General features: G+C 46.2%; 1 protein-coding gene across 1 annotated transcript in view; it reads right to left on the reverse strand.

Annotated features, from left to right (window-relative positions):
- LOC136587058 (lanC-like protein 2) overlaps nt 1-27,309 on the reverse strand; it is a 54,429-nt gene that overhangs the window by 4,723 nt on the left and 22,397 nt on the right. The window contains exons 2-8 of the mRNA XM_066585491.1: nt 26,945-27,062; nt 21,900-22,107; nt 12,158-12,305; nt 9,875-10,021; nt 8,946-9,128; nt 6,076-6,252; nt 329-401 (exon numbers count right to left, since the gene is read on the reverse strand). Of these exons, the coding sequence (XP_066441588.1) occupies nt 329-401; nt 6,076-6,252; nt 8,946-9,128; nt 9,875-10,021; nt 12,158-12,305; nt 21,900-22,107; nt 26,945-27,062 (1,054 nt within the window). The remainder of the gene's footprint in view (nt 1-328; nt 402-6,075; nt 6,253-8,945; nt 9,129-9,874; nt 10,022-12,157; nt 12,306-21,899; nt 22,108-26,944; nt 27,063-27,309) is intronic.

Here is a 27,309-nt window from a genome sequence, read left to right on the forward strand (position 1 = left end):
GGTCATTTAGCATTAAAGGGTTAAAGTTCTGATCACAAAACAGATCTTTCACAAGAGAACTAATTGATCGCTGCAGGTCTGTCTCCTGCAATGTGATCTGTCCGGGGGAAGTCACAGCCAGACAGATACCTCCCCTACTGCAGGTAGGTGTTGTATTACATGGCCCTCCATGCAATACATGGACAGTTTGTGCTGACTGCAACTGGAGTAGCTCTAGCGGAGTGGTAAATCCCTTCTAGCTCCTACAGGGGGCCCTCTTCCAGGATATGTATATGCCCAAAGAGAATACATGGAGAGGGAATGTCTTACACACTGATGAATGGATTACCTTCAAAGAGAGAGTAGGGTCTGTCCGGGATCCGGCATCCATGCGCACCGTAATCTAAACACCATTCTGCAAACTTACGAGGAAAAGCAAACACAGATGTCAGTGATAAGGAGCGCTCGGTTATCCCCATATATCCCCAGCACCGAGGTTCATACATTCAATGTTTGCAAATCAATAATTTGGGTTAAAAAAAAAAGAAAAAAAGTGAAGAAATGAAATCAAAGATGCAACTCATTTTAAGGAACTGGTATGGAGACATACCTTGTGTGTTCGTGTGGGAGATATATATATATATATATATAGGAAGTTTCTCCTTTATAACACTTTCTGCCAGATCACTCTTCCCTTTGGTGGGAGGCTGCGGCCGGTGACCACTCCAATCAGATGCACATTAAAGTTCTATTGCAGTGAACTATATGTCCTGACAACAGGCTTAAGCCCCATTTACACGCAATGATTATTGCTCAAAATTTGTTCAATCGATGGCTTTTGAGTGATAGTCGTTGCGTGCAAATGCTTCCATCTTTCACTCTTTGGCTGAACCATGATTTTTAGGGGAGCATAAAATCCATCGTTCAGCCGGAGGGCTGATAGCAGGGACCACAGGCTGTGTTCTCCATGGGAGCAGCCGCTTACATTGTATTCATCTGAAGACTATTGGAAGACAATGCAACTGAGTTCAAAGTCCAGACCACATGCTGGGATTTGCAACCAGTTGCTGGATGCTCATTTACATGCAAATGAAGCTGATAAAGTGCTAATGGGCATTAATGCCCATTAGTACTTTATGCAAAATGATCACTAGAACTGTCAATCTTTCAGTTGTTTGAAAGAATGTTTTTGCGTGTAAAGGAGCCTTCAGAAAGCCAAAGGGGCACTCCGATTGGAGAAGTGCTACAACAGACAGTTCCTTCTAGTTAATCATTGGCCTCCCAATAAAAGTCGCACAGTGCTTTAAGGGGTTGTCCAGGATTAGAAAAACATGGCTGCTGTCTTCTATAAACAGCACCAAACCTGTCCACAAGTTGTGATTGGTATTGTAGTTCAACCCTTTTCACTTTAATGGAACTGAGCTGCAATACAAAACAGAACCTACGGACAGATCTGACGCTGTTTTTGGAAAAAAGCAGCCATGTTTTTAAGTTCCGGACAGCCCCTTTAACTTTTCCCTCTATAGATTAGGACTGTGCTTGTTCAACTAGAAAAAGGACATTATGGTTTTGAACAAGCACAGCTCATGCTGCACTATGGCTGGAGGGGACGTCTTCTACAAGGCTGTCGCTCTGGTTAGATCGCAGCTCTAGCTGCAATCTAACTGGAGTTAGAGCAGGTTGAAGTGGGAGCTGCATATACTTGCAGCACTTACTTCCGCCTGTGTGCAGAAGGAGGGGGAGGGGAAGGTGAGGATGAACAGGCAGCATGCAAGGAGAGGCATAGATCCTTCTCCTCGACTTTATACCATCCCAGGAAAAGGGAGCGATAAGAAATGATGGATGCAGCCCCTGCCTTTAATGGATGCTGTGTAATAATACTTTCAGCTATGCAGCTAGGAGAAGCCGTTACAAGAGAAATCAGTCTTCAGCTAACTGCATAGCTGAATGGCGAGCTCTGGCTTGCACTGCTCTCTGCAGTACAGGCACAACAGCTTACATAGAACAGTACATTAATTAATGCCTGTCTTTAGTTTTATCAATGTGTATGTATAGATTTTCCCCATAGTGTTCTCTCCTGACATCTAACTCTTCTGCCTTCTGCTCATATTTAGGTGTTCTTAAATTAGTCAGTCATCTGTGTGATATTACATGGACTCTACCACACAAGCTCTTCAGAGGGGGACACATACACTCCTATCACAGTTACTGATAATGATCACAAAGTTCCTGTTGCATACCGTCCTGTCATTGGTTCTTCGAGAGCTGCTCAGCCAACCTGTGAGCGGCATGCTATATTTTAATGGTACAAGCTTCCCTCTACATTTGCTTTTCTCCTACGGAATTTGGCTGCTTACTGTCGACTATCTGAGGACGGAGCTCCTGCTAGATCTCATTTCCCCCCGTTATGTCGGAGGAACTGCTGGTGAGGAGAGCCCACACCCTTTTGTTTTTTCTTTGCTTATTCAGCCAATCACAGCCGTCGTGTTGTGGAGGTGGGATTTATAAATTGACTAAGCGGCGGCTCAGACAATACACAAATCCCGCCTCCATGATGGAATGGCTATGATTGGCTGAGCAACTCTCAAAGAACCAAATCACAGCCATCGCTTCGTGGTGGCGGGGTTTATGAATCCCGTAACCAGGAAGTGATCCTGTGTGAGCGGCCGAGGACTGCGGGAACCGCATCGGGTTCTGGAGAGCAGCAGGAAGGACCTGGACCGAGCCTGCTAGGTAAGTAAAATAAGACATCCCCCAAAATAAAATCTAGTGCCTCTTTTGGGGGCAAAAATAAATAAGACCCTGTCTTATTTTCAGGGAAACACTGTGGTGATAATAGAGTAAACCCTAGCTCCTCTTCCAGACTGTATTATTATGTTCTGTAACTTACTTAGTTGACTACAGAAGGTACTGGCAGTGTCCTCCCTGCAGACAGAGATGTACAGGCTGTAGCTGCTTATATGAGGTTGTGCTGATGCATCATGGGACTGTTAGAGCATAGAGAAAGTGAGCAGGGAGAAATCTCAGCATCTAATAAGCATCTCCGTGTCTAATAAGCATCAGACAGGAGGCTGCACTGCATAGGAAAGAGCGAGTGCCATATACATAGGAGACATCCAGCGTGTAATAGTTGAGGGGTGCTGGGATGGAAAAGCGTGTTTTTGCCAGATTGGTCCTTCAAGTTTTCTTATCTTATCTTTTCAGATGTGAGTCATTAGTCAGGTAACGTGACAACCATCACCTCATGTCCACGGGTAGGTTTTTGCTGCGGTATCCAAAGCGGGCGTCCGCCTCCGGATTCCGCAGCAATAACCCTCCATAGCATGCTATGAAAAAGGGATTCTTCATGCACACCAGCGGAAGCCAATGCGGTTTCTGCTCGCGTATGAAAAAAAAATAAATCACAGCATGCTCAGTTTTCCTGCTGTTCACGCACGGGTGTCTTCCAAAGAAGTCAATGGAAGCCGTCCAACCTGCGGCCCGTCCACCTTGACATAGCGGGCGGGCCACGGATTCCGCAGGGAAAACAGTTTAGTTGAATACAGGAGGACCATCTGCGGTAAAGCAAGTAAAGCAGGTACACGCAGGCGCCGGCCGGGCACAGGGTGGGAGTCCACTGCGGGCACGATCTATTCCCTGTGCATGCGGCCATAATACGATCTTTAATGGCTGCCGTTGCCTTTATTTTAATTTCAGAATACCTAAAGATAGACAAGCAGGAAGCCACTAAATAAAAGTAACAGTCTTGTAGGTTAATGTTACGACCTGGAAGAAGATACTTGACCTGCGCCCGAGTCCAAGCTTGTAATGAGTATCTAAATGCTCTGGCGCTCCGAGGCGCTTGATGACTGCCTGGCAGATGGAAATTACATCCGAAAGCTTACACAATATATTTTATGATCCAGGAAATCACTCTTTGGGGAAATCCACATCTTTCATGATACTTTGGGGTCTAAAAAAATCCCACTTTAATAGGCGGTTTGTGAAATTGAGTTCTCTTAACCTGTTCACAGCTGGCACCGTGCTATTAACAATGCAAGAAGTTTTCTTTCAGGTGCCGTCGGTGCAGAGGAGCCGCGTCCTAAAAAGGCACATAAATATCGGAGGCAGCGTGGAGTCATGTCTGCTACATCTGCCAGTCTGTGCTTTGTTTTATAGGTTCCCCCCCCCCCCCTATGTCTTTTTTTCATGCTTTACATGTAATAACTTTACATTTCTGTAGATTTTAGGTTTTTACAAACACGATTTTGTTGATAATGAGTATCAAGAAGTCCACAGAGATTGAATAGTATGCCATAAAACATAAAAAAAAAAAAGGGGGGGGGGGAGGGGGGAAGGGATTGTTTAAAAATAATAGTCCTGAAATTAACGCGGTTATAAAGGACTCGGAGGAAAATAGGGGTTTTCTGCAAAAGAATAAAAATAATAATAAAAATAAAAAGTGTGCAGAACAAGCTGATAGATCTATTCTGTATATTTTAGGGGGGGGAAAAATAAGGCGTGGCTACTTTGAGCATTTTACAAAGAGGACTATTTTAACCCCTGAAGGACTTTGCCATTTTTTTCCCCCATTTTCAGATGTTTCTCCCTACTTTCCAAAAAATCATAACTTTTCTATTTGTTTTTGTAAAAAAAGTAATTCCGCTCTCTTTTGGGGGGGGGGGGGGGGGGTGTTGTTGTTTCTACAATGTACATCTTGCCGCAAAAATGACATGAATAACTTTATTCAGTGGGACAGTACAGTTACAATGATACCAGAGAGCGTCTGCGGTCATTCACAATACAGACATTGACAGGTACGCAGGGTCGCTGACCGGGGGCCTGAGCCGGATTCCAGATCGCCCGTGTGCCGCCGGCCTTAGAAAAACATCTTAGGGAGAAAAAAATCTGTAATTCTATACATATTATTGCAAGGTGGTTATTTAGTACTCAGCCTTCCATCCTCCCGAGGTCGGTAAAAGGAGCCCCCAGCCTGCTGGGGGGTGAAGAGGACTTACCTCACCTATTTAGTACAGCAGCGAGGTGCAAGGACAAGGTGATGTCCATCACAGTGGTCCCGGTGTGACAGAAGGACGCCCCAGCTCTGTACTGCAGTTTTCCCATGACAGTAGTTCTGGTTTTGGAACCCTGACTGTCTAATAGACTGCTATTAATCACAATATTACACTTTATTTCTGCAGTGCCCGACTATGTAGGACAGCCCAGCCTGCTTTTTACTGCACCATTAGCACCATGTCTGAATGTCTTTCACTAGGGCTCAGAATTATTAATGAGCGCTGGGTATTTCAGCAGCACTTATCATAAAACAGGGAAACACATGAATCTGATCCTTTTTATAGCAATGCAGAATGCTTTATCTGTAGGCAAGTGCAGCCGGCATGGTGTGACCTATGAACATCCACAGGACATGCAGCCATTTATTTACTTTTCACATGGACCATTAGTCCATGTGAAAAAAATTAAATGTATGATAATTGCTCCTGCGTCTAGCCTCATAGGTTATAATGGGTAAATGCCTGTGAAATACACAGAGAGCACATGGATGGAAGATATGCCCATCTGAACAAGCCCCAAGGCCTCAGGTGCACGGGCGGATTTGCAGAATTCGTGCGGGGCACCAAAGTGGACGATCCACAATTCAAGTCGCCCATAGGAGACATGGGCGTTCGCAGCTTAATTAAAAGCATGCAGATTTGTTTTGCGGACCTTTCTGGTCCGGAAAACAAATCGCAGCATGCTCCATTTTGCTGGGGATCCCGCAGGGACGGCTGCCATTGAAGTCAATGGAAGCCATCTAATCTGCGGCTTGTCCGCAATTCAATTGCGGATGGGCCATGGATTCCGCGGGAAAGCAGGAGATTTAAAAAAAAATTAAATAAAATCCCCTGCGCATGTGCGGTGGCGCACTTCCGCACACATCCGCAGCAGAGAAAATGAAGACCAGCAGAAGACCCGGACAGGTAAGTAGAGAACCCGCAGTGTCCTCTGCCAAGGGCAGGGTCAGATTCTGCTGTGGGTTCCCACATTCGGAATCCGATCCACCCGTGGACATGAGGCCTTAGTGATACCACTTCTATCATGGCCAGGTGCCCTTACCTTGCAGGCTCTGTAGAGATACTTCTTATCCTGGGTGTGCTTGTAGAGCGATAATAAGGCATAGCCATTCCCTGAAGTTCCGTGACAGATGCCATATCCTTTCCTTAGAAGGCCTCTCTGCCAGATAACCTCTCCACATTCCACCGCGTCTTTCAAGTACTTCTCTTCTTTGAACAGCTTAAAAAGGGAAATGTACAGCATACAATTAAGAAAGAAGACGACAACAGACACCAACGATCCTGCAGTGTTCAACGCCGAATTGCTGCCCTTTTAATATCAATAATCTTTTTTTTTTTTTCAAATTCTTTATTTATTTTCATAGTAAATATAGAATGGCACATTGCCCAAAGACAGCGAAGAACGTGCTTCTGGGTTTCATATATACTAATCTCTGCCAATCAACACGAGCCGACGCAGATAATCTGATTAATCGTCGTGCAATTTGACAAAACTGGGTATTCACAAAATATATGTAATATGGTCCCATGGCATGTGCCGCACCTCCAACGGAGAGGTGTATGAAGTTGGGAGGGCACCCTGTACCCACGTGCGAGGATGTTGAAGCCCGATTCCTGAGTCTTGGTTGAAATGGAGGATTTATGTGTAAAGGTGCACAGTATATTTATTGTTCAGGTGTAAATGATACTGACAGGTCCCTTTCCCTGGCAAGAACATACGATGGTGGTGGGGTCTCAGTTTGCATGGTTACTATCTTAAATAGGTGCGATAGGGTCTGTCGATAAGGGCCTAATCCGCTACAGAGTTGCTCAAATGGAGAGAGAAGGAGGTATCTAATTTGTAGGATTTGCCAGGAAGTTAGTGGTGTGGGTTCTGTAATGCTTGCAGGCGCGTCAACAGATAACCAATGGCCCTCTGACAGAAAGTGTGCTGCTGTACATGTCCCGCTACGGTCCACCCCCTTCTAGACTAGCTGGAAAAGATGGGTTTCCCAAAATGGAATATAATGGAGAAGGTCTGGGTGAAATGCCCTGATTTTGAACCGTAAGAGTAGGACCTATTGTAGGGTGAGAGCCGGCCTACGGGGGATGTCTCCCTGTATTCAGGGTAAGACCAATAAGCTTTTTTTTTGTCTGCAACACGATAAAATACCAAAATGATAAGGAATCGTACGCATTAATAAACATTTGGTCACAAACCATGTTTGGGTCAGTCTGGATGCAGCGCTGCTACATATTGTTCACCCCAACAAACTGATGTCCCAATATGTTATCAAGCACACAAAGCTGGCATAGACATACCCAATCTCTACTGCATGGCATGCTCCTTTATTTAAACCTTGGCATCGCTGACTTCACTGGTAGAATGCTGCACATCAAGGGCAGAATTTATTAAGACTGGCGTTTCATCCCCAAGTCTCAGTCTGAAGTGCGCCACATTTATTAAGGGACAAACACATTTTTGGCAGTTTTTCTGCACAAAATACAGGAACAAATGTGCATTTTGCTATAACTAACTGTTAACCCCTTGAGTGGCGGGTTTCCTACCACCCTGTCGTGCCCACCAGGGCAGGTTTTTTAAAATGGTCTAATCATTGAATTTCAACTAGTTTTGCAGTTATGTCTCAAGAGCCATAACTTTTTCATTTTTCCATTGACATGGCCATATAAGGGCTTGTTTTTTGCAGGACAAGTTGTGATTTTTTAAACAGGGGGGAGGAAAAAAAGAAATAGGGAAAAAAGAAAAAAAGGGGCCATGTCAATAAGGGGTTAAATAATGTATTAACTTCCTTCTCTGGGTCATTACGACGCACACAGATACCACATGTGTGATTGTATTTTTGATTTTTTACAAAGTAAAAGGGAGACAAGTGTTTTTTTAATTTTTTTTTGAATTTTTTTACTTTTTTTTTTTTTTTTTTTTTGAATTTTTTTTTTTTTGTCCCTTTAGGGGACTTCCACCGGGACCCATCAGGACCCCTGATCACATTCCAGGGGGTCCGATGGTGACAGCCCTTTACATGCTGCAGTGACAGCCCTTTACATGCTGCAGTCACATAGACTGCAGCATGTAAAGGGTTAACACAGCAGAGATCGGAGGTTTTCTCTGATCTCTGCTGTAAGAGCAGGTACCTAGCTGTCCTCTGACAGCTAACAACCAGCTCTCCCTGCCACAGAGACCATCGGCTTGCTTCTGACAAGCCGATGGTCTCTATGGCAACTTGTAAACAAAGCAGGACATTGCCGACACATCGGCAATATCTTCTGCTGGTTTTTCAAAGCCCTTGCACTGCTCTGTGTGGGTCTGTGCAGGCAGCTTGTGGCATTGTGCTCTGCAGCTCCCATAGTGATACATAGCCCGGAAATCTTCCGGCTATGTTGCTATGAGCAGTGGAGCTCGTCCCGGAAAATTTCCGGACGTGCCACTCAAGGGGTTAAAGGGTTTTTAAAAAAGTTGACTTTTTTTGTTGCTCCGAGTAGGTCGAAAGGTTCATATTATCATCATGTGTTTTTGTTGGCCATTAAAAGGCATCAGATCTACAAGATTACTTGGTCTCTCTTACTGAGCACTATCACAATTTACAGGGTTTGACACCATAAGCACTGATTGATAGAGGACGCCATCATAGCCAACCTGGCCATTACTTACACCGAAAGCGCTGTGGAGACACGGCCCCTTTATGCTAGGCGTGGTCGGGGATCTAGTGGTTGACTTACTGATCAGAAACACGGCCATCCAAGCTTATATTAGAAAAATCTCTTAAGGCTCATCACTAATTTTTAATGCCTGAACCTAGCCAAGCCCCACTGAAGTCTTCTTTAAGTGTAATATATATATATATATCACATACATACACACCAACACACACAAAGTACACTAAACAAAGCAAAGCAAGACAGGCTGATGTCTACCTTGTGGGCCTGGAGGAGCATGTGTATGACTCCGGGTGCTCCGTGGCACCAATGTACCAAGCGATCTGTTTCATTACTTAAAGATGATGGATAGTTGCCGGACCTGAACTTCTTGTGGCGTACGTAGTCAATACTTGGTTTCACCAGCTCAGTCAATGTTTCTTGGTCTACTTTTGCTAAAGGCTAAAAAAAAAAAAATGCCTTGATAGAAAATGTTACACTGGCATATACAATGTGGCAATTCTGTCCTTCTATCATAAGCAAATCGTGGATATTAAAGGCTGGCAATCTAATATGTGTAAGTGTATGGGGGCTCCCCATCATGCACCACAACAGGGGACTCTGGTATATTGGATCTCATCATGCCCGATCCTTTGTTCTTGTACGAGAGCTCGAACATCATCTGTATTTTGTATATGGCCAAGATAATCAATAAAAAATAGAACTCTGCCCAAAAACAAATTAAGAAAAAAAAAGGTGACGGAGTTTTATGTGCATGTCCAAGGCTCCAGAATATTTGATCATTTGGCACTGGGAATGCGACATGAAGGCTACATTCACATGGGCCAGCAAGATATTGGGCCTGAGACCGCATTTGCCATTGCGCGTTTTTTCACATCAATTTTTGATTCAAAAAGGCATAGAATCACTTCTGTGAAATTGCGATTTTCAAGAGCGTGATAGGATCACAAGTGTTTCACGTTGACTTCAATGGGAAACATAACATTGCACTTGCATGCACATTGCACGGTATGCGAGTGCCATGCAATGTGCTTTCAAGGTCCCATTGAAAACAAGGGGCGCATAACTATGTCATATTCATGCAAGTTCTGTGTGCATAGCACAAAACTCATGCAAGAATATCGCTCATGTGAATAAGCCCTATAGGGCTTGTACTGTAATAACCAGCTGACCTGCACATGGTTTACCTGCATCAGCATGTAGTAGATGCCAGCCAGGCCGTGGGCAGCCCCCACATACTGCTTCTTGTGCCACTGATACAGCAGAGGGCAGCGGTCCGTCTTGTGCTCTTCTTTGGACAAGTTCTTCCCGGATTCTATGATGGCATCTACAAGCTGTGGACAGATTAAATACATAGATTCATCTTCCTTTACGTTACCAGACGCGGGGGAACTGCATGTTGCCAAACATGAAGTATCAGCAACAGATACTGCAGATATCTGACAGATACGGCAATAGTTTGCTAGAATGTTATTTATTCAGTACTTTTCCTCTAGTTGATAATTCGCCTATAGATTTTTTTGCATATTACTCTAAGAATATACAAAGCTTTATTACACTGCAACACCACATACACGGGATCTTACTATACGTTGGAGAGAACAAGAGCAACTAGACAGCAATCAATGACCGCTCTATAACTCCACCACCGCAGCCAAGTGAGTCTCCTAACCCGTTAGACCGGTGTCACACAGCCGAGAAGCTCCCGCAAGGGTTGTGCCTTGTCAGATGCAAGAATATGAACCATATTCTTTGAATGCAGCACACAGGAGTGATGTTCTCCCGCATCACGGGGCAAGAAATAATAATGCATCATGTCCGACACCTTCGTGTTCCTCGGAACAGATCACCCATTGTTTTCAAGGAGACTGTAAAACTGAAGAATGGCAAGCACTTGCCGGATCCTCCGATACATCTGAAAGCCGCGCCGGAGTATCGCTATATTACCGAAGCGATGGAAGGCATTTTTGCCATTAAAACCACCTTGCATTGCTGTGAAAACACACGATGCCAAGCGCAGTATCGGGACAAGTTTCACATCCCAATATCACGCTATCGCGCTCAACCGTGTGTAGGTACCCTTAGGCCTCATGTCCACGGGGAAAATCAGATCCGCTGCAGATTCTACATGGAGAATCTGCAGCGGGTCCCTCCTGCCCCGCGGACATGAGGGCTGAAAATAGGAATTTAAAAGAATTTACTCATCCGGCGCGGGTGGGGAAAGCCTTCTCTTCCTCACAGCCGGATCTTCTTTTTCGGCCGGCGGATGAATTCATCACGCCGGCGGCACGTCGCCGCCGTGCCGCGCCGCCGTGCCGCGCGCATGCGCCAGGCACATCCGCCGAGCCGAAGCAAGAAAGATCCGGCCATGAGGAAGAGAAGACCTTCCCCGCCCGCTACGGATGAGTAAATTCTTTTAAATTCCTATTTTAGGTCTCCCGCGGATCCGGACGGCTTCCATAGGCTTCAATAGAAGCCCGTGGGGTCGGCTCCCGCACGAAAATGGAGCATGGTCCAGATTTTTTTCATGCTCCATTTTTTTAAAAATCACTTTTATTGACCATCCGCGGGTATTTATCTACCCGCGGGTGGTCAATGCATCCCTATGGGGTGCGGATCCGCGGGCAGGAGAAGAGTTAAAATCCGCTGCGGATTTTAATTCTTCTTTTGCCCGTGGACATGAGCCCTAAGAAGCATAAAAATTAGAACAAGCGTAAGGAGAACGGAAATGCAACATATTACCTTAAATCCCTCCCCCAACCGCCGCATTCCCGTTCTCCTCACCCTTGTTGTACTTTTTATGCTTCTTATGATACGGAGACTCACTTGGCGATAGTAGCAGAGTTACACAGGATTTGGCCACTTAAGGTCTATTAGGTAAAGAGTTGTGTTAACCCCTTCACTGCTAGCAGCCCCAGTAACATCTCTTGCATATAATTTCTTGCTTGTGGTCCAGTATACTCTTCTACTTGAGCCATTATGTATATACTGCCTATTTGGGTGCATGAATTAAAACTTACATTCTTTTTTACAATCTGTTTTAGTTCCTGAAAAGGGAACAGGTCAGGATATTTTTTTTTTAAACAGTGACATGGAAAATCAACCAAAACTAAATAAAAATGTGACCTAAACAGCAGGTCATTTTCAGAAGAGAAATCCCCTTTCCGTCATCCCGTTGTCTGCGGTCAGAAGGCTTAGTTACTGCTGAATCCTTGGGTTTATATTGGAGTCCTAAAGCTGCTTTCACGTCTCTGCTAATAAACTCGCACAACGAAGGGCGATTACAGCACAGAAGCGGCCGGTCAACAGAAATTCAATTAATTCTCATTCTTCTGCGACCTTTCTGTTATCCCAATGTGACCGCAAAGCTCCAGCTTGCCCGAAAAGGCTTTTGAAAGGTCAAATAATTGACATCAGTGCGATTCCAAATAAGAAATGCCATCCATGTTTAACTACTGACAACGACTAACCTCCTTGATTGTGGCTTGAGGCACCGTATCTGCACCGATCTCAGCATTTACATACAGCAACGCATAGAGATACCCAGCCCTTCCATACAGCAATTCATCCGGAAGCTCAGAATCGGCGCTGACCACCCCTCGGTGCAACGCCAATAACCTAAACGGAGAAGATTACAAAAAAGACTGAGTATGGATATTAAATTCTGCACAGAGAGGCAATCAGACAACAACCCCCAGCAGTTTAGGACGAGGAAAAGGACATTACAGTTCTGGACAAACAGGGGCATGGGCGGTATCACACCTGGGGATTCCGCTGTCCCGCTACATTTGAGAAGCAGCAAAGGGGAATCCCTGCGGCTAAACGGCTCCATCTCTGGATGGAACAGAATAGCGCCAGACGGACCCCATTGACTATAACGGGGTCCGTCCGCTTTCCGCCCAGCTTTTGGATGAAATAGAAAACGCTGCATGCGCTGGAATGAATTTTGGTCCAGGTTATCTCTGCCCCGCACTTTATCAGAGCAGATTTGCTCTCTAATTATCACATATGGGTTTTGTTCCCAGAAAAGGAGTGAAATGATGAGGATTTGCTCATCTAATCCCTCCTCTACGCAGTTTAACCCCACAGATGCTGCAGTCATTGCTGATCACAGCGGCTAAAAGGTTTTTACAGGGAACAAAAAAATATAATAATAATAATAATAATAATAATAATAATAATAATAATAAAAGACCCCTTTTCCCTTTAAATATTGAAAAATAAAAAGGTACAAAAAGCCATCTACACGTAACGGGTATCAGCACATCCATAACAACCTGGGCTATATAATATAACATTATTTATCAAGCATGGGAAATTCTATTTAACCCCTCAAGGACCGCCTACCCCCATTTTTGTTTTTTCCTCCGCCCTTTTAAGAAAAATCAGAACTTTTATTAATTCATTGACGTCGCTGTCTGAGGGCTTGTTTCCTTGTTTTTTTGCGGGACGGAGTTGTATTTTTCAGTGCTACCATTTAATGTACGATATAATATAGTGAAAAACTTGAAAAAATACTTAGTGGAGTGAAGTGGAAAAAACCGCGAAATTCTGCCATCTTCCGGTGCATCTTGTTTCTACGGTGCACAAACTGCAACAACATGATAACTTCATTCTATGGGTCGGTACGATTACTACGATACCAAACTTGTATATTTTTTTTTTTTTGTTGTACTAATTTTTTTTCAATTTATTTTCTGCCGCCGTCTTCTGACAACTATAACTTTTTTATTTTTCCGTGGACATAGTTGTGCGACATCTAACTTTATTCGGGATGTTCTGTAGTTTCTATTGGTACCATTCTGGAATACATACAACTTTTTGATTCCTTTTTATTACATTTTTTCTTGGAGACAGATGACCAAAAAAAAAAAAAAAGCACAATTGTAGAGTTCTGCATTTTTTTTTTGACGACATTCATTGTGCGCAGTAAACAATGCGCTACTTTGATAGATCGGACTTTTACGGACACAGCGATACCAAATATGTATTAATATTTAGACATTATAACTATGGCAAAAGTTGTTTTTTTTTTAAATAATTAGTAAAACTTTTTCGAACTTAATCTTTACTTTTTTTTTTTTGTCCCCTGACGGAACAAGAACTTGCGATGCTTGGATCACTCCTGCAGTATGATGTAATGCATTAGATCATACTGGTATCGGACAGGCATTCTATCGAGCCACCCCACGGGCGTGGCCTTTCAGAAGGCCTCCGGCTGCCATGACACCCGCATGGCAACTCTATGATCTCATCACGGAGGGGCCGTATGGGACCCTGGAACATCGTCAGGGCATTTAAAGAGTTAACAGCTCCGGTGAGCCGCGCGGCTTATTGAAGCTGTTGCAGGCAGCTGATTGCTGTAGGAAACAGTCGGCGCCTGTGTTGTAGGGAGGGAGATCACCATCACAATCTCTCTTTATACACATCCCAAACATACAGAACATTACCTTTCGTTCTGTGTCGTTAATGGGTTAAAAAGTAGAAAAGAATAACGTTTCGAAATAGCGGTCTTCTCAAAATCCTGCTTAACTTAAGCAGGAATGCTCCGGGTCTGGAATGTGGCGCCCCACTAAAAATATATATTTTTTAAAAAAGTGTTTATATTACGCAAAATCAGTAAAACCTCTATAAACTTGGCGCGGTCATCATGGCAATGACTTACAATAAAAAGGTAACAATATTTATTCCATACTGTGATTGCCATTAAAATAAATTGCGAAAACAATAGTGACGCTGCTCTTCATCAACCGTCCCCAGCAAAAAAAAAAAAAAAAAATGTAAAAATTAATGTAATTATGAAATTTGGCTCCTATGAAAACTTGAACCTATCCGCTAAATACAAGGTGTGACACGGCTGCACTGAGAGAACAGAACGTCATGACCCCTGAAGTGCGATTTACTGTCTCTTCAGGCTACAATTAGTTCTGTCACTAGGGCTAACGTCACATAGGAGAGAGCGATATGAGGGATTCACGGCCCGATATCTCGCTAACGAATGTGCAGTTTCACATCACGGTGTACGGCTCCATTCATCAATGAACGGGGTTCATATGCATGCCAGATTTGTGCATCAAATCTCGTGCGATTTTCTCAGTTGTGTGAAAATGGCCTAAGGGGTTAAAAAAATGCACTTTAGGCGTTTGTGTTCTGCATTAAATATATTTACATGAGACATAAAATAAAAAAATTTAAAAAAAGGCCATTTTCGGGAGGGTTTTTTCCAATTTTAATGTGACTGTTGGGGGAGTTGATATGCTGTCATTAGCCGACAGCCAAAGCAACATTACAATGTTTTTTTCGTTCTGCTGTTCCGTCGGAGGGGCAGCACTTTACTTCCCATTGATTTCAATTGAGCTTCAGTTCTGCCCAGTTTCCATTTTTTTACTTAAAAGAAAAAAAAATAAATCCGACTGACGCGCTTTTCTTTACGCTAAAAAAGGGAAAGCGAATGGCAAAAACCCTTCTGGCTTTTGTTTCACATTGTAGTCAGTGAGTGACAGAACTGATCGGAAGGGTTTCAGTTCGCTTCCGTTCTTGCCGTCCATTTTTAGATGATGAGCATTCGCAAAAGGAAAGACAGACCAGGATACAACAGAACTGATGCAAATCTGTTTTTTGACAAATCTGTCTAGCAGTTCTATAACAAAAAAACAGACTGCGGTTTTTAGTTTGGTTTGAATCCATTTTGCTATCCAATTCCTTGAAACTGGAAAGCAAACTGCTGCTGCGTAGGAGCCGTTATTCCGAAACTCAGGATACGCATTAATTATGGCATGCGCTGGAAGAGAAAGCGATCACAAGGGCCTAAAGCAAGAGCTTCTACACGGGATGATCTGTCGGGCAACAGATGCCGTACGGATTGTCGCAGCAATCATCGCTAATGGAATGGAGGCGGAGCGGCAGAAACTGAACCACGAGGGATTGCAGGACTCCGAACGATAAACGCTCCGTGTAAAAACACCTTAATCGCTGGTCAAATCTATGGTGTCAACAGGAGGAAACGGACATGTGAAGACAATCATGATGTACGAACCACACCGCTCCATTTGATAAAAAAGCTCCCAACCTTCTAAATTGCCACACTGTTAAATGATAAAATCCCGTCTGCCTACAGTCACCACTAGGGTGCGCTACAGAGCGTACAGATTCTTGGGAGACTGAATCTTACCGTATCCTTGAAATCTTTGTCTGTATGAAGCGAATTAAGGGATTTGCACCTTGTGACAATATCAGCGTAGCTGATGCTCCAACACGCAAAACAGGAGCCCTGATCCTCATATAAAATATCACATTCATCACTAAGCGATTGAGTCCTATTCATATTACTACCATCACAGAAAATGGCCATTACATGCATTCACATACAGTGTGGCATTAAGACTCCAGGGGTAGCCCAGGGTGGCAGTGCCAATGTGGTTCACTGATGGAAATGCAGGGCAACCCGACAAATTATTGTGGCGTCATTAATAGGTTGCTGGTCTGCATGGTGAACTACATATATCAGAATGGTCTGGCACTTTGTATCCACTCTGTGCGGGAGTATACGCCAAGCAGCTACCCCCCTCTATATTAAGAGGCAGTGTGAGTGGCTGTCTCATCGGTGTCCTGCACAGGTATAATTAGCTCCCTCATTTGGTAGTCAGCTACCTGCATGGTGAGAGGAGGATGCATCTATATGCACTCCTCAGTCAGTAAGTAATGGCCGTTTTCTGTGATGGTTTTTAATTTTTTTTTATATTTCCCCTTCTATGATCTATTCATATTACTAGAGTGACCTGATGATCGCTACGCAAACATAAAAAGTTCGGAAAATGTTTTGTGTTTCTTTACCTAATTTTCTGTCTCTGCCTCTCTTCTCTGCCTGTGTTTGTGTGTTTCTTTGTCTGCGTCTGTCATTTCTGTTTGCTCTCTCATCTGTCTTCCGACTCTGGTTGTCATTTGTGGCCCGGGGGCGGGATTTATGACAATGATGGCCAGGCCGCCATGCCCTTTTCCATGTTGGAAGAACAGGATTTATTAGTGCGGTTAGCCAATTTATAAATGCCGCTTCCACGACACGATGGCTGTGATTGGTTATCCAGCGCTGCATTGAAAGGATAAACCAATCGCAGCTATCGCACGCTCCCCTTCAGCACTTCCCGCTCCTGTGTAGCACCACCCCCGCTGCCCTTGAGTAACAGCTGCTTTCCTTCAGCGCCGCCTGCCCCTGGTGGCGTACCGCCCGCGGCACTTCGGCACCGGTTGCTCCTCTCCAGCACCGATCCCTTACCAATGCTTCACTGACCCCAGGCACGCAAAAAAATTGCTAACCTAATATTGGAACTTCAGGCTGCCCTCACAGGACGCTCGCTGTACCAAACTCCAATTTTATGATTTTATGGCAGTGGTGAGGATGTCACTAATCTAATGACACAAAAATCACCCACCAAAGGTCCGACAAAGTGGTCAATGTGTGGTGCAGGAGAAAGCTGGTAGCATTATTTATATTAGATAAGGAGAATAAGAAATGCCTTCATATTGTGCAGACAGTGAAATAGTTAACAGAGTGCTGCCGGCCCCTATGAAGTCCCTCTTCCCGCAGGGACACGGCGGTCTTTATACAGAAGCATCCTTCGCCTCACATTTCAATCAGCTATTATAACCGAGCCTAGATGTTACCCAGGATGAGATAAAGCAGGTTTTTATAGGACTTGTCTTAAAGCAACTAAGGGTTTGCATTAATGATATAAATGGGATGTCCGTGGAATTAACTGCATTTCCATGAAAGGGAATCACCTGGGAAATGAATTAATTTAGAAGCATAATTAGCCCCAGCGACAAAACACAAGCGCCGTCACGTCAGATTACTGCATAAGCTAAACAGCATTATTATGGGTGAAGCCGTGCGGCGAGAACAAGCGGACTCTTCCTCTAGTCATCGGCTGATGCTAAAGGCATAACCCAGGAAGCCGTGCGGCGAGAACAAGCGGACTCTTCCTCTAGTCATCAGCTGATGCTAAAGGCATAACCCAGGAAGCCGTGCGGCGGGAACAAGCGGACTCTTCCTCTAGTCATCGGCTGATGCTAAAGGCATAACCCAGGAAGCCGTGCGGCGGGAACAAGCGAACTCTTCCTCTAGTCATCGGCTGATGCTAAAGGCATAACCCAGGAAGCCGTGCGGGGCGAGAACAAGCGGACTCTTCCTCTAGTCATTGGCTGATGCTAAAGGCATAACCCAGGAAGCCGTGCGGCGAGAACAAGCGGACTCTTCCTCTAGTCATCAGCTGATGCTAAAGGCATAACCCAGGAAGCCGTGCGGCAAAAACAAGCGGACTCTTCCTCTAGTCATCGGCTGATGCTAAAGGCATAACCCAGGAAGCCGTGCAGCGAGAACAAGCGGACTCTTCCTCTAGTCATCGGCTGATGCTAAAGGCATAACCCAGGAAGCAGTGCGGCGAGAACAAGCGGACTCTTCCTCTAGTCATCGGCTGATGCTAAAGGCATAACCCAGGAAGCCGTGCGGCGAGAACAAGCGGACTCTTCCTCTAGTCATCGGCTGATGCTAAAGGCATAACCCAGGAAGCCGTGCGGCGAGAACAAGCGGACTCTTCCTCTAGTCATCGGCTGATGTTAAAGGCATAACCCAGGAAGCCGTGCAGGGCGAGAACAAGCGGACTCTTCCTCTAGTCATCGGCTGATGCTAAAGGCATAACCCAGGAAGCCGTGCGGGGCGAGAACAAGCGGACTCTTCCTCTAGTCATCGGCTGATGCTAAAGGCATAACCCAGGAAGCCGTGCGGGGCGAGAACAAGCGGACTCTTCCTCTAGTCATCGGCTGATGCTAAGGCCTCATGTCCGCGAGGAAAAATCAGGCCCACCGCGGATTCTTCATGTAGAATCCTTAGCGAGTCCCTCCTGCCCCGCGGACATGAGGCCTAAAAAGAAGAATAAACTCACCTGCTCCGGACGATGCGGATCTTCCTTCCTTCGCGGCCGGATTTTCTTTCTTCAGCCCGGCGGATGTGCGCGGCATGCTCCGGCGCGCCGGGCACATCTGCCGGGCCGAAGAAAGAAGTTTCGTCCACGAAGAAGGGAAGAACCGCATCGTCCAGAGCAGGTGAGTTTAATTCTGGTATGGGTCTCCCGCAAATCCGGACGGCTTGCCATAGAAGCCTGCGGGAGCCGTCCTCTCGGGAGACCCGCACGAAAATGGACCATGAGCGGATCCGCGCCTGACGGGAAAAATGACATCCGCAGGTATTTAACTACCTGCGGGTGTCCAATGCATCCCTATGGGGCGCGGATCCGCATGCGGGAGAAACGCTGCGGATTTAAAGCCCGTGGACATGAGGCCTAAACGGATAACCCAGAATGCTGTGCAAGGCCAGAACAAGCGGACTCTTCCTCTAGTCATCGGCTGATGCTAAACGGATAACCCAGGAAAATGGTCATAGAAGTATAGCGATCAGCCATAACAGTACAACCACCGGTCTAACCCCGGCTTCACATCTGCTCTGGATCCCCCGGCCGGAGGTCCGTCGCAGATTCGGCACAAAATACCGGAAGGAAAAGTGCTGCCTGCAGAGCTTTTTCTTCTGGCAAAAAGCTGGTTAGAAAGCGGATGGACCCCATTCTATTCAATGGGGTCCTTCAGCGTTGTTTGGTTCTGTCATAAGACTGAATCATTCGGCGGCGGGGATTCCCCTGTGCTGCACCCTGAATGAAGCAGGAAAAAGGAATCCCCTTTGCAGATGTGAAAGCAGCCTGATATTGTGCAGGTCCCCTCCTACTGCCGAAGCATCACTCACAAGTTTGGAAGGACGCATCATCCTGAAAAGAGGCCATTGTCATTAACCCCTTAGTGACGACTCTGCATGGCGACCTCCCGCTAAAGATGGCAGGTGTCAGCTGTTTTTTTTACAACTGACACCCGCGAGCAACAGCCCCGACAAGCCGCACTGCCGATCAGAGTTGTAAACCCTTTAAATGCCCCGAACAATGTTCAGGGATCTCATACGGCCCCCTCCTGCAAGGAGATCGCTGGGAGCGGTGCAGGTGTCATGGTAGCTGGGGGCCTTCTGAAAGGCCCCAGGGCTGTCTTGGCAGTATTTCTATCAAGTCATCCCCGTGGGGTGGCCTGATAGACTGCCTGTCTGATTGTAGTATGATATAATGCTATGGCATTACATCATACTGCAGGAGCGATCAAAGCATTGTATGTTGCGGTCGCTTAGGAGGACTAAAAGAAAATGTAAAAATAAGAACAATAAAGGCTTACTAATTATTAAAAAAAAGATAAAAAGTTATAAAAGTAAAAAAAAAACAAGGAAAAAAAAAAAACCTTTTGCCATATTTACAATAAAATAATCTAACTAGTAAGACAAAAATACATATTTGGTATCAGTCCTTAAAGGGGTTGTCCCGCGAAAGCAAGTGGGTCTATACACTTCTGTATGGCCATATTAATGCACTTTGTAATGTATATTGTGCATTAAATATTGGCCATACAGAAGTTTTTCACTTACCTGCTCCGTTACTAGCGTCCTCGTCTCCATGGTGCCGTCTAATTTTCAGCGTCTAATCGCCGGATTAGACGCACTTGCGCAGTCCGGTCTTCTTCTTTTCTGAATGGGGCCGCTCGTGCCGGACAGCGGCTCCGTGTAGCTCCGCCCCGTCACGTGCCGATTCCAGCCAATCAGGAGGCTGGAATCGGCAATGGACCGCACAGAAGCCCTGCGATCCACCGAGGGAGAAGATCCCGGCGGCCATCTTCACCAGGTAAGTAAGAAGTCACCGGAGCGCGGGGATTCAGGTAAGCGCTGTGCGGTTTTTTTTTTTAAGTCCCTGCATCGGGTTTGTCTCGCGCCGAACGGGGGGGCTGTTGAAAAAAAAAAAAACCCGTTTCGGCGCGGGACAACCCCTTTAACAGTCTGATCAAAGTAATGCATTATTTACCTGACACAGTGAATGTCGTCAAAAAAAATAAAAAAATACAGAACTCTAAAAACACGTGTCAAAAATTGGTGTGTGTTCAAAAATGGTACCAACGCAAATTACAGGACGCGCCGCACAAAATAAGCCCACAGGCAACTAAGTCGATCAAAAAATAAAAAAGTTATTGCGAGCAGAAGATGGCGGCAGAAAATAAAAAAAAAATTAAATATCTTTAAAAAAAAAAAAAAAAAAATTGAAAACAAAACAAGTATTTCAGCAAAAAAAAGAAAAACGACACAAGTTTGGTATCGTAGTAATCATACTGACCCATAAAATAAAGTTATTAGGGCAGTGCGTAGAAACAGGACGCACTGACAGATGGCGGAAGGTGGTTTTTTCCCCCATTTCTTTCCACTTACAATATTTTAAAAGTTTTTCAGTACATTATATGGTACATTAAATACCACCATTGAAAAATACAACTCGTTCCACAAAAAATAAGCCTTCATACAGCGACGGCGATGGATAAATAAAGGAGTTACGATTTTTTAAAAAGGGGAGGAGAGGAAAAATCTAAAATAGAAAAGCTTGTTCTTTAAGTGATCAAGAAATACTGTTGCAATGAAGGACTCTTCATCTGCCATAACATTGAGGTGGTATGCATTACAGCTGCGTCCACATGCATGCCAGGACCCAAGGTTTCTCATCAGAACATTGCCCCAAGCCTTGCACTGGCCCTACTAGCTTACTGCCTTCCCACAGTGAATTCTGCGGGATGTATGGATCCATGGAGGCCGCACCTCACACCTTACAGGTCTGCCCTACAAGACTTCCAGAGGTCTTGTAGGGTCCATGCCTTGACGGGTCACAGTGGTTTTGGTGGTGCATGGCGCTGAGGAGTGTATAGATGTGAGCATTGACCAGCAGGACACCACAAGTTGCGCAGTCAGCGACCGGCCAGTGCGCTTGTGTCAGCAGGATCTACTGTGGGAACAATACTGGGGCTTGGAACGTCTCATTGATTTGCACGTATTCGTTTGATACTGCAGAAGTAAATCTATGGAGAGCTTAGAACTAGAATGTATTGTTTTTGAAAAAGGACTTGAATGTCATCAGTACCTGTAGGCCAAATCTACGGTAGGAGCGGATCCCAAAAGGGTGCGCATCTTCCCATCATTCTTCCTCTCTTGGTTTTGGCTTACAAATATTCATGCAAAATATCAGCCAAAGTATTGTGGTGTGAAAGTGGCTTAACTATCATTTTCCTGACCCCCCAGGTCTGACCGCACGTTCTTACTTGGTAATACAGTCCTTGGATTCAGCTTGATTTTGGAGTTTGTCATGAACGACGGCGCCTACAGCGAGAGGCCCAGCATCGCCGCACAGGAAAGTGACTCTTCGGCCGTTCAGGTTCCGCAAAATCCTTTTCACGTAGTCAAGAGAGCGCTGCAGATGAGCCGGGTCTTGTGTGACGCGGTACAGCTGCAGGTAGAGGAGGGCTATACCTACAAGACAACAGCAATATGCCATGATGCATCAGCAGGCCAACTCCGTAGCATAATAGACCGTAGCAGGTTAGTCAATAGGTTTAGTTAAAGAACACTCTGTTCTTCCTCTTCTTAAATGCCCTGGATCTAGGCAATGTCATTGTAACCAGAAATATCAAGTAATCTACATCTTTATAATCCCTTTAAGAAAATATTCTGAAATGGAGCATTGGACTGTGGCATCCAATTATACGAATATTTTTGGTATAACTTACCGTAAAATCTCTTTCTCGTCACGTTCATTGGGGGACACGGCCAGACCATGGGATATAGCCACTGCCACTAGGAGGCGACACTAAGCAAAAGTGTCAGCTCCTCCCACCAGGCTATATCACCCCTGCAGGCACTCAGCTAATTAGTTTGTATGCAAGCAGTAGGAACAGCCAGTGGGAGTACACAAAATTATTTACACTTTAACGTAAACCAAGGAAAGACATACCAGTCTTCTGGATATATATCTCGTCATCTGTGATCCGAGACCAAAGGGCTCCGCCCTGCTACAAAGAAATGAATCCTTGGGAGGGTGCTGTGTCCCCCAATGAACGTGACGAGAAAGAGATTTTACGGTAAGTTATACCAAAAATATTTGTTTCTCGTCCGTATCATTGGGGGACCCAGCCAGACCATGGGACGTACAAAAGCAGTCCTGGAAATAAAAGGGTGGGAATTCCCAGAAAAAAAGGTCCCAGTAGTCAGGGGGCTGCCGCCTGTAGAACCCTTCTACCCAGGGCAGCGTCCGCTGACGCATATGTATGGACTGTATAGAATTTTGCAAATGTATGCAGGGATGCCAAGTGGCTGCCCTACATACCTGTAATGCTGAGGCTCCATGCTGAACCGCCCAGGAAGCCCCCACCGCCCTTGTAGAGTGGGCTGTTATCCGGAATGTTTGCTAGTGAAAGAACGCATGAGATGTATATGGCGGTCTTCACACCAGCTGAAAAAAGCGTCTCCATACGCGATAATAAATTCTCGATGATGTCGGCTTCCTGGCTTGGACCATAGTTCGGATAACTGCTTCCGAGAATATCCGTTTTTTTTTCTTTTCAATGTCGTGGTCTCAACGGCCAGGCCGTCAAACGAAATGACTTTGGATTCGGGTGGAAGATTGGTCCTTGTGATAGTAGGTCCTCCCGTTCTGGGAGTGGCCACGGAGCGTCGGCCAACATTTCGATTAGGTCTGGATACCATGCTCGCCTCGGCCAATCCGGAGCGACCAGGATTGCTGGTCCTCCTTCCCTCTTGATCTTCAATATCCTCGGAATGAGTGGAAGAGGAGGAAACACGTATGGTAGTCTGAACCCTGCCCACGAGACCAGTAGGGCGTCCACTGCTACCGCCTGAGGATCTCTTGAGCGTGCCACGAAAGGGAGAAGCCTGTAATTTAGTCTGGAAGCCATCATATCCATGTCCGGGGTGCCCCAGCGCTGACATATCGCTTGAAAGACCTCCGGATGCAGCTGCCATTCGCCGGGGTCCACTGTCTTTCGACTGAGAAAATCCGCTACCCAGTTTTCTACCCCCGGGATGTGAACTGCCGATATGGACTGTAGATATTTGTCCGCCCAGCTGAGTATGCCGGATACCTCTGTCATTGTTCTCGCACTTCTTGTGCCCCCCTGCCGGTTGACGTATGCCACTGCCGTGGCATTGTCTGTCTGGACTTTCACATCCTTTCTGTTGAGCCGTGGATGGAAGAACTGCAGTGCTCGCCGGATGGCTCGCAGCTCCAGGACGTTTATCGGTAGCCTTGCCTCGTCTTGTGACCACCTCCCCTGGGTGGAGTGTCCCTCCAAAGTTCCGCCCCAGCCGTAACAACTGGCATCCGTGGTCAGTATCCTCCACTGTCCTGGAAACAGTGACCGACCCCCTTGGATTCTCCTGAGACTCGTCCACCATCTCAGGGCAAGGCGAACCTTTGGTGTTATGGAGATTCGCTGGTCTAACATCCACTGCGACCTGTTCCAGTGTGCCAGAATAAAATGCTGGAACTCCCTGGAATGAAACTGTGCGAATGGTATGGCCTCGAAGGAGGCTACCATCATGCCCAGTACTCTCATGCAATACCTGATGGTCGTTTGCCTCCCCTGAAGTAGCAGACGCACCTTGTTGACCAGTGTTACTGCTTTCGCTTGCGGCAGGCGAATCTGGTGCTTCTTGGTGTTGAACACCATCCCCAGAAATTCCAACTGTTGGGTTGGTACTAGACAGAATTTCTCATGGTTTATGACCCAACCGAATTCCTCCAAAGTCTGAAGTGTGAGTCTCAGGCTCTCTAGATTGCCTTCCTGGTCTGGAGCCTTCACCAGTATGTCGTCCAGGTAAGGGATGGCTATCACCCCCCTTGTATGGAGTAGTGCCATTACCGCTGCCAGCACCTTTGTAAAGACTCTAGGGGCTGTCGAGAGCCCGAACGGCAGCGCTACAAATTGGTAATGGCTCCCCTGGACCTCGAAGCGTAAAAACTGCTGGTGAGAGTCGCGAATTGGAATATGCAGGTATGCATCCCTGATATCCACTGACGCCAGGAACTCCCCCGGTTCCATAGACGCTATTACCGACTTGAGGGACTCCATCCTGAAAGGTCTTGCTTTGACATAATGATTTAACCTTCGTAAGTCGAGGACCGGTCTGACTCGGCCATCCTTCTTGGGAACTATGAAGAGATTCGAATAAAACCCCCTTCCGTGCTGACACCCCGGCACCACTACTCCCTGCGCCAACAGTTGTTTTATTGCCTGGCGCAGCTGTGTTGCCTTTCCTGGGTCCTTCGGTATCCTGGATCTGATAAAATGCTCCCGTGGACATGTTGCAAATTCGATGGCGTACCCTCGTGAGACGACCTCCTGTACCCAGGCGTCTGTCACGCGGGCTAACCATACATTCTGGAACCCTAAGAGCCTGCCCCCCACCCTGTGAATAGCGGGTGGGGAAAGACCCTCAAACTGATACTCCCGTCCTTGCGCCCCTAGGTGCCTTGGAGCGAGCTCACCAGGCTGGCCTGGCCTTAACGGCAGGATTCTTCCTCTGCTCTGCTGGGGCCCTCTTAGACTGTGTCCTGATGTGGGCCGGGATGTAACCTGCCGAAAGGAATGAAAAACGGATTCCTTCCTAGGTGGCGCCATTCTTGCGCCCGTAACATCCCTAATTATATCGTCGAGTTTTGGGCCAAACAATCTCTTGTCTGACAGTGATGACACTGCGGACGCTTCCTTCTCCTCCAGACCGCTACTACCCACCGAAAAACCTTGCGGAGGCTGATCTTGGTCTGCAGCTTGAGGTGTTGAGGAGCATGAGGCCAGTGAGGGATCCGATCTAACCGGCCTCCCTGTATGCCGAGACCGCTTAGAAGCTTCCCTGGACCTATGATAGCACCCAGCCCCCATTGTTCAGCAGTGTCTCTGGATAGAGAGGGGAGAGGGGGAGGGGGGGGGGGGGAAGGGCATAACCCCATATGCACTGAACTAGGCAGAGGAGAGAGATAGGTAAAGAGAAGGAGTGAATGCACCTGAACTCCTTTCCCCAGGACCTTCCAAGGTGGTGGGGGTCCTCTGAAGGGGTTCCTGGCAGCCGACCGCAGACTTGGAGGGAGGCTTGAAGTTCCGTTCCCTTCTCCCGGATACGCTCCCTTCTCTCCATCTGCGTTCCAGCAATGCTCCCCCCTGCGCTCGCCGTCTGAGAGGGGCGCTGCTCCAGAGGGGGGAACCCTATTGCTGGCGGGCCAACGACGCCAATGCACATAGGCAGGGTCGTGCCACCTTTTCTTCGCTGGGTAGGGCGCCGCAGAGTGGTGGAGACACCATCTGCCTGCGCCCTCCCCGGGAGTACAGGAAAGCCAGGGAAAAGCCCCGACTCCCCGTATGCCCGCCATAAAGTCCTCCTGGACCTGACCTGCCTGCCTCCTTGCAGACACTAAGCTAAAAACTAATTAGCTGAGTGCCTGCAGGGGTCATATAGCCTGGTGGGAGAAGCTAACACTTTTGCTTAGTGTCGCCTCCTAGTGGCAGTGGCTATATCCCATGGTCTGGCTGGGTCCCCCAATGATACGGATGAGAAAAACTGGTTCTTCATAGGGCCCATTTACACGAAAGATAATCTTTCAAACGATTGAAAGTTTTAGCGATCCTTTTGCATAAAGTACTAATGGGCACTGATGCCCATTAGCGCTTTATTGACATGCAAATGAGCCTCCAGGAACTGCTTGCAGAACTTAGCAAGTGGTCTCAGCTCTGCAATTAGCTCGATTGTTCATGCCTGGGCTGCTAAGAGAAAACAATGTTATCTCCTGCTCCCGTGGAGAACAAAGCATGCGGTCTGAACAATGGTTTTTAAGCTCATCTAAAAATTATCGTTCAGACAAAAAGTACATAGTGGTACAATTTACACGCAACGATTATCGCTTATATGCCAATTAACCAATTTTGAGCGATAATCGTTGCATGTAAATGAGCCTATACAGTATCTTCTACTTTTAAGGGGCTTCAAACGTAGATTAGCATTTACTTGAATTTAACTTTTGCTTGATGAAGGGGTTTTCAATAGGAGCCGGGTCTGCAATACCAACGCAAACAGCTGCAATGTGCACAGAGCTGTAAGTAATGACAGCGAACCTGATAAACAGCTGATGGGTGGGGATCCCGAGCAGCAGACCCCGCACCAATCAATAATGCTGACCTTTAATGAGGAAAACCCTTTAATGAGGTAACTAAATCTTCCCAGCAGAATACAGCAATATTGTAAGCCTCTCCAGAATAGCCTGAACCTCGTAGGTAACGTGTCTCCAGTGTGCACCCACCTGTATACCCAGTGTAGGTAGAGCAGTCATGTGGATCGGCAGTCTTCAGACCTTCCTCCATTTGTTGCAGAAGATCGCTAATTTTCGCCTGGATGCGTCTTGAAAATCTTCCTGTAATCTGCAGAAAGGTAAAAGAGGTAATTATAAGAACTGCAGGAAGTCCCACCGTATCCTTAATCAGCATCACTTTCCGATACGATTCCCTCTACAATCGGAACTTCCAATAAGACGATACAGAAATAGAGATTCCCACAATTTGAATAAATTAGTTAAACCACAGGAACTTGCTCGTATTATGGGGATTATCGTCTGAGCACTATCTCTGCATAAACGCTAGGAAAAGCTCCCATCATAGGGCTCCATTC

This window comes from Eleutherodactylus coqui, chromosome 12, assembly GCF_035609145.1.
Source record: "Eleutherodactylus coqui strain aEleCoq1 chromosome 12, aEleCoq1.hap1, whole genome shotgun sequence".
NCBI classification, from domain to species: Eukaryota; Metazoa; Chordata; class Amphibia; order Anura; family Eleutherodactylidae; genus Eleutherodactylus; species Eleutherodactylus coqui.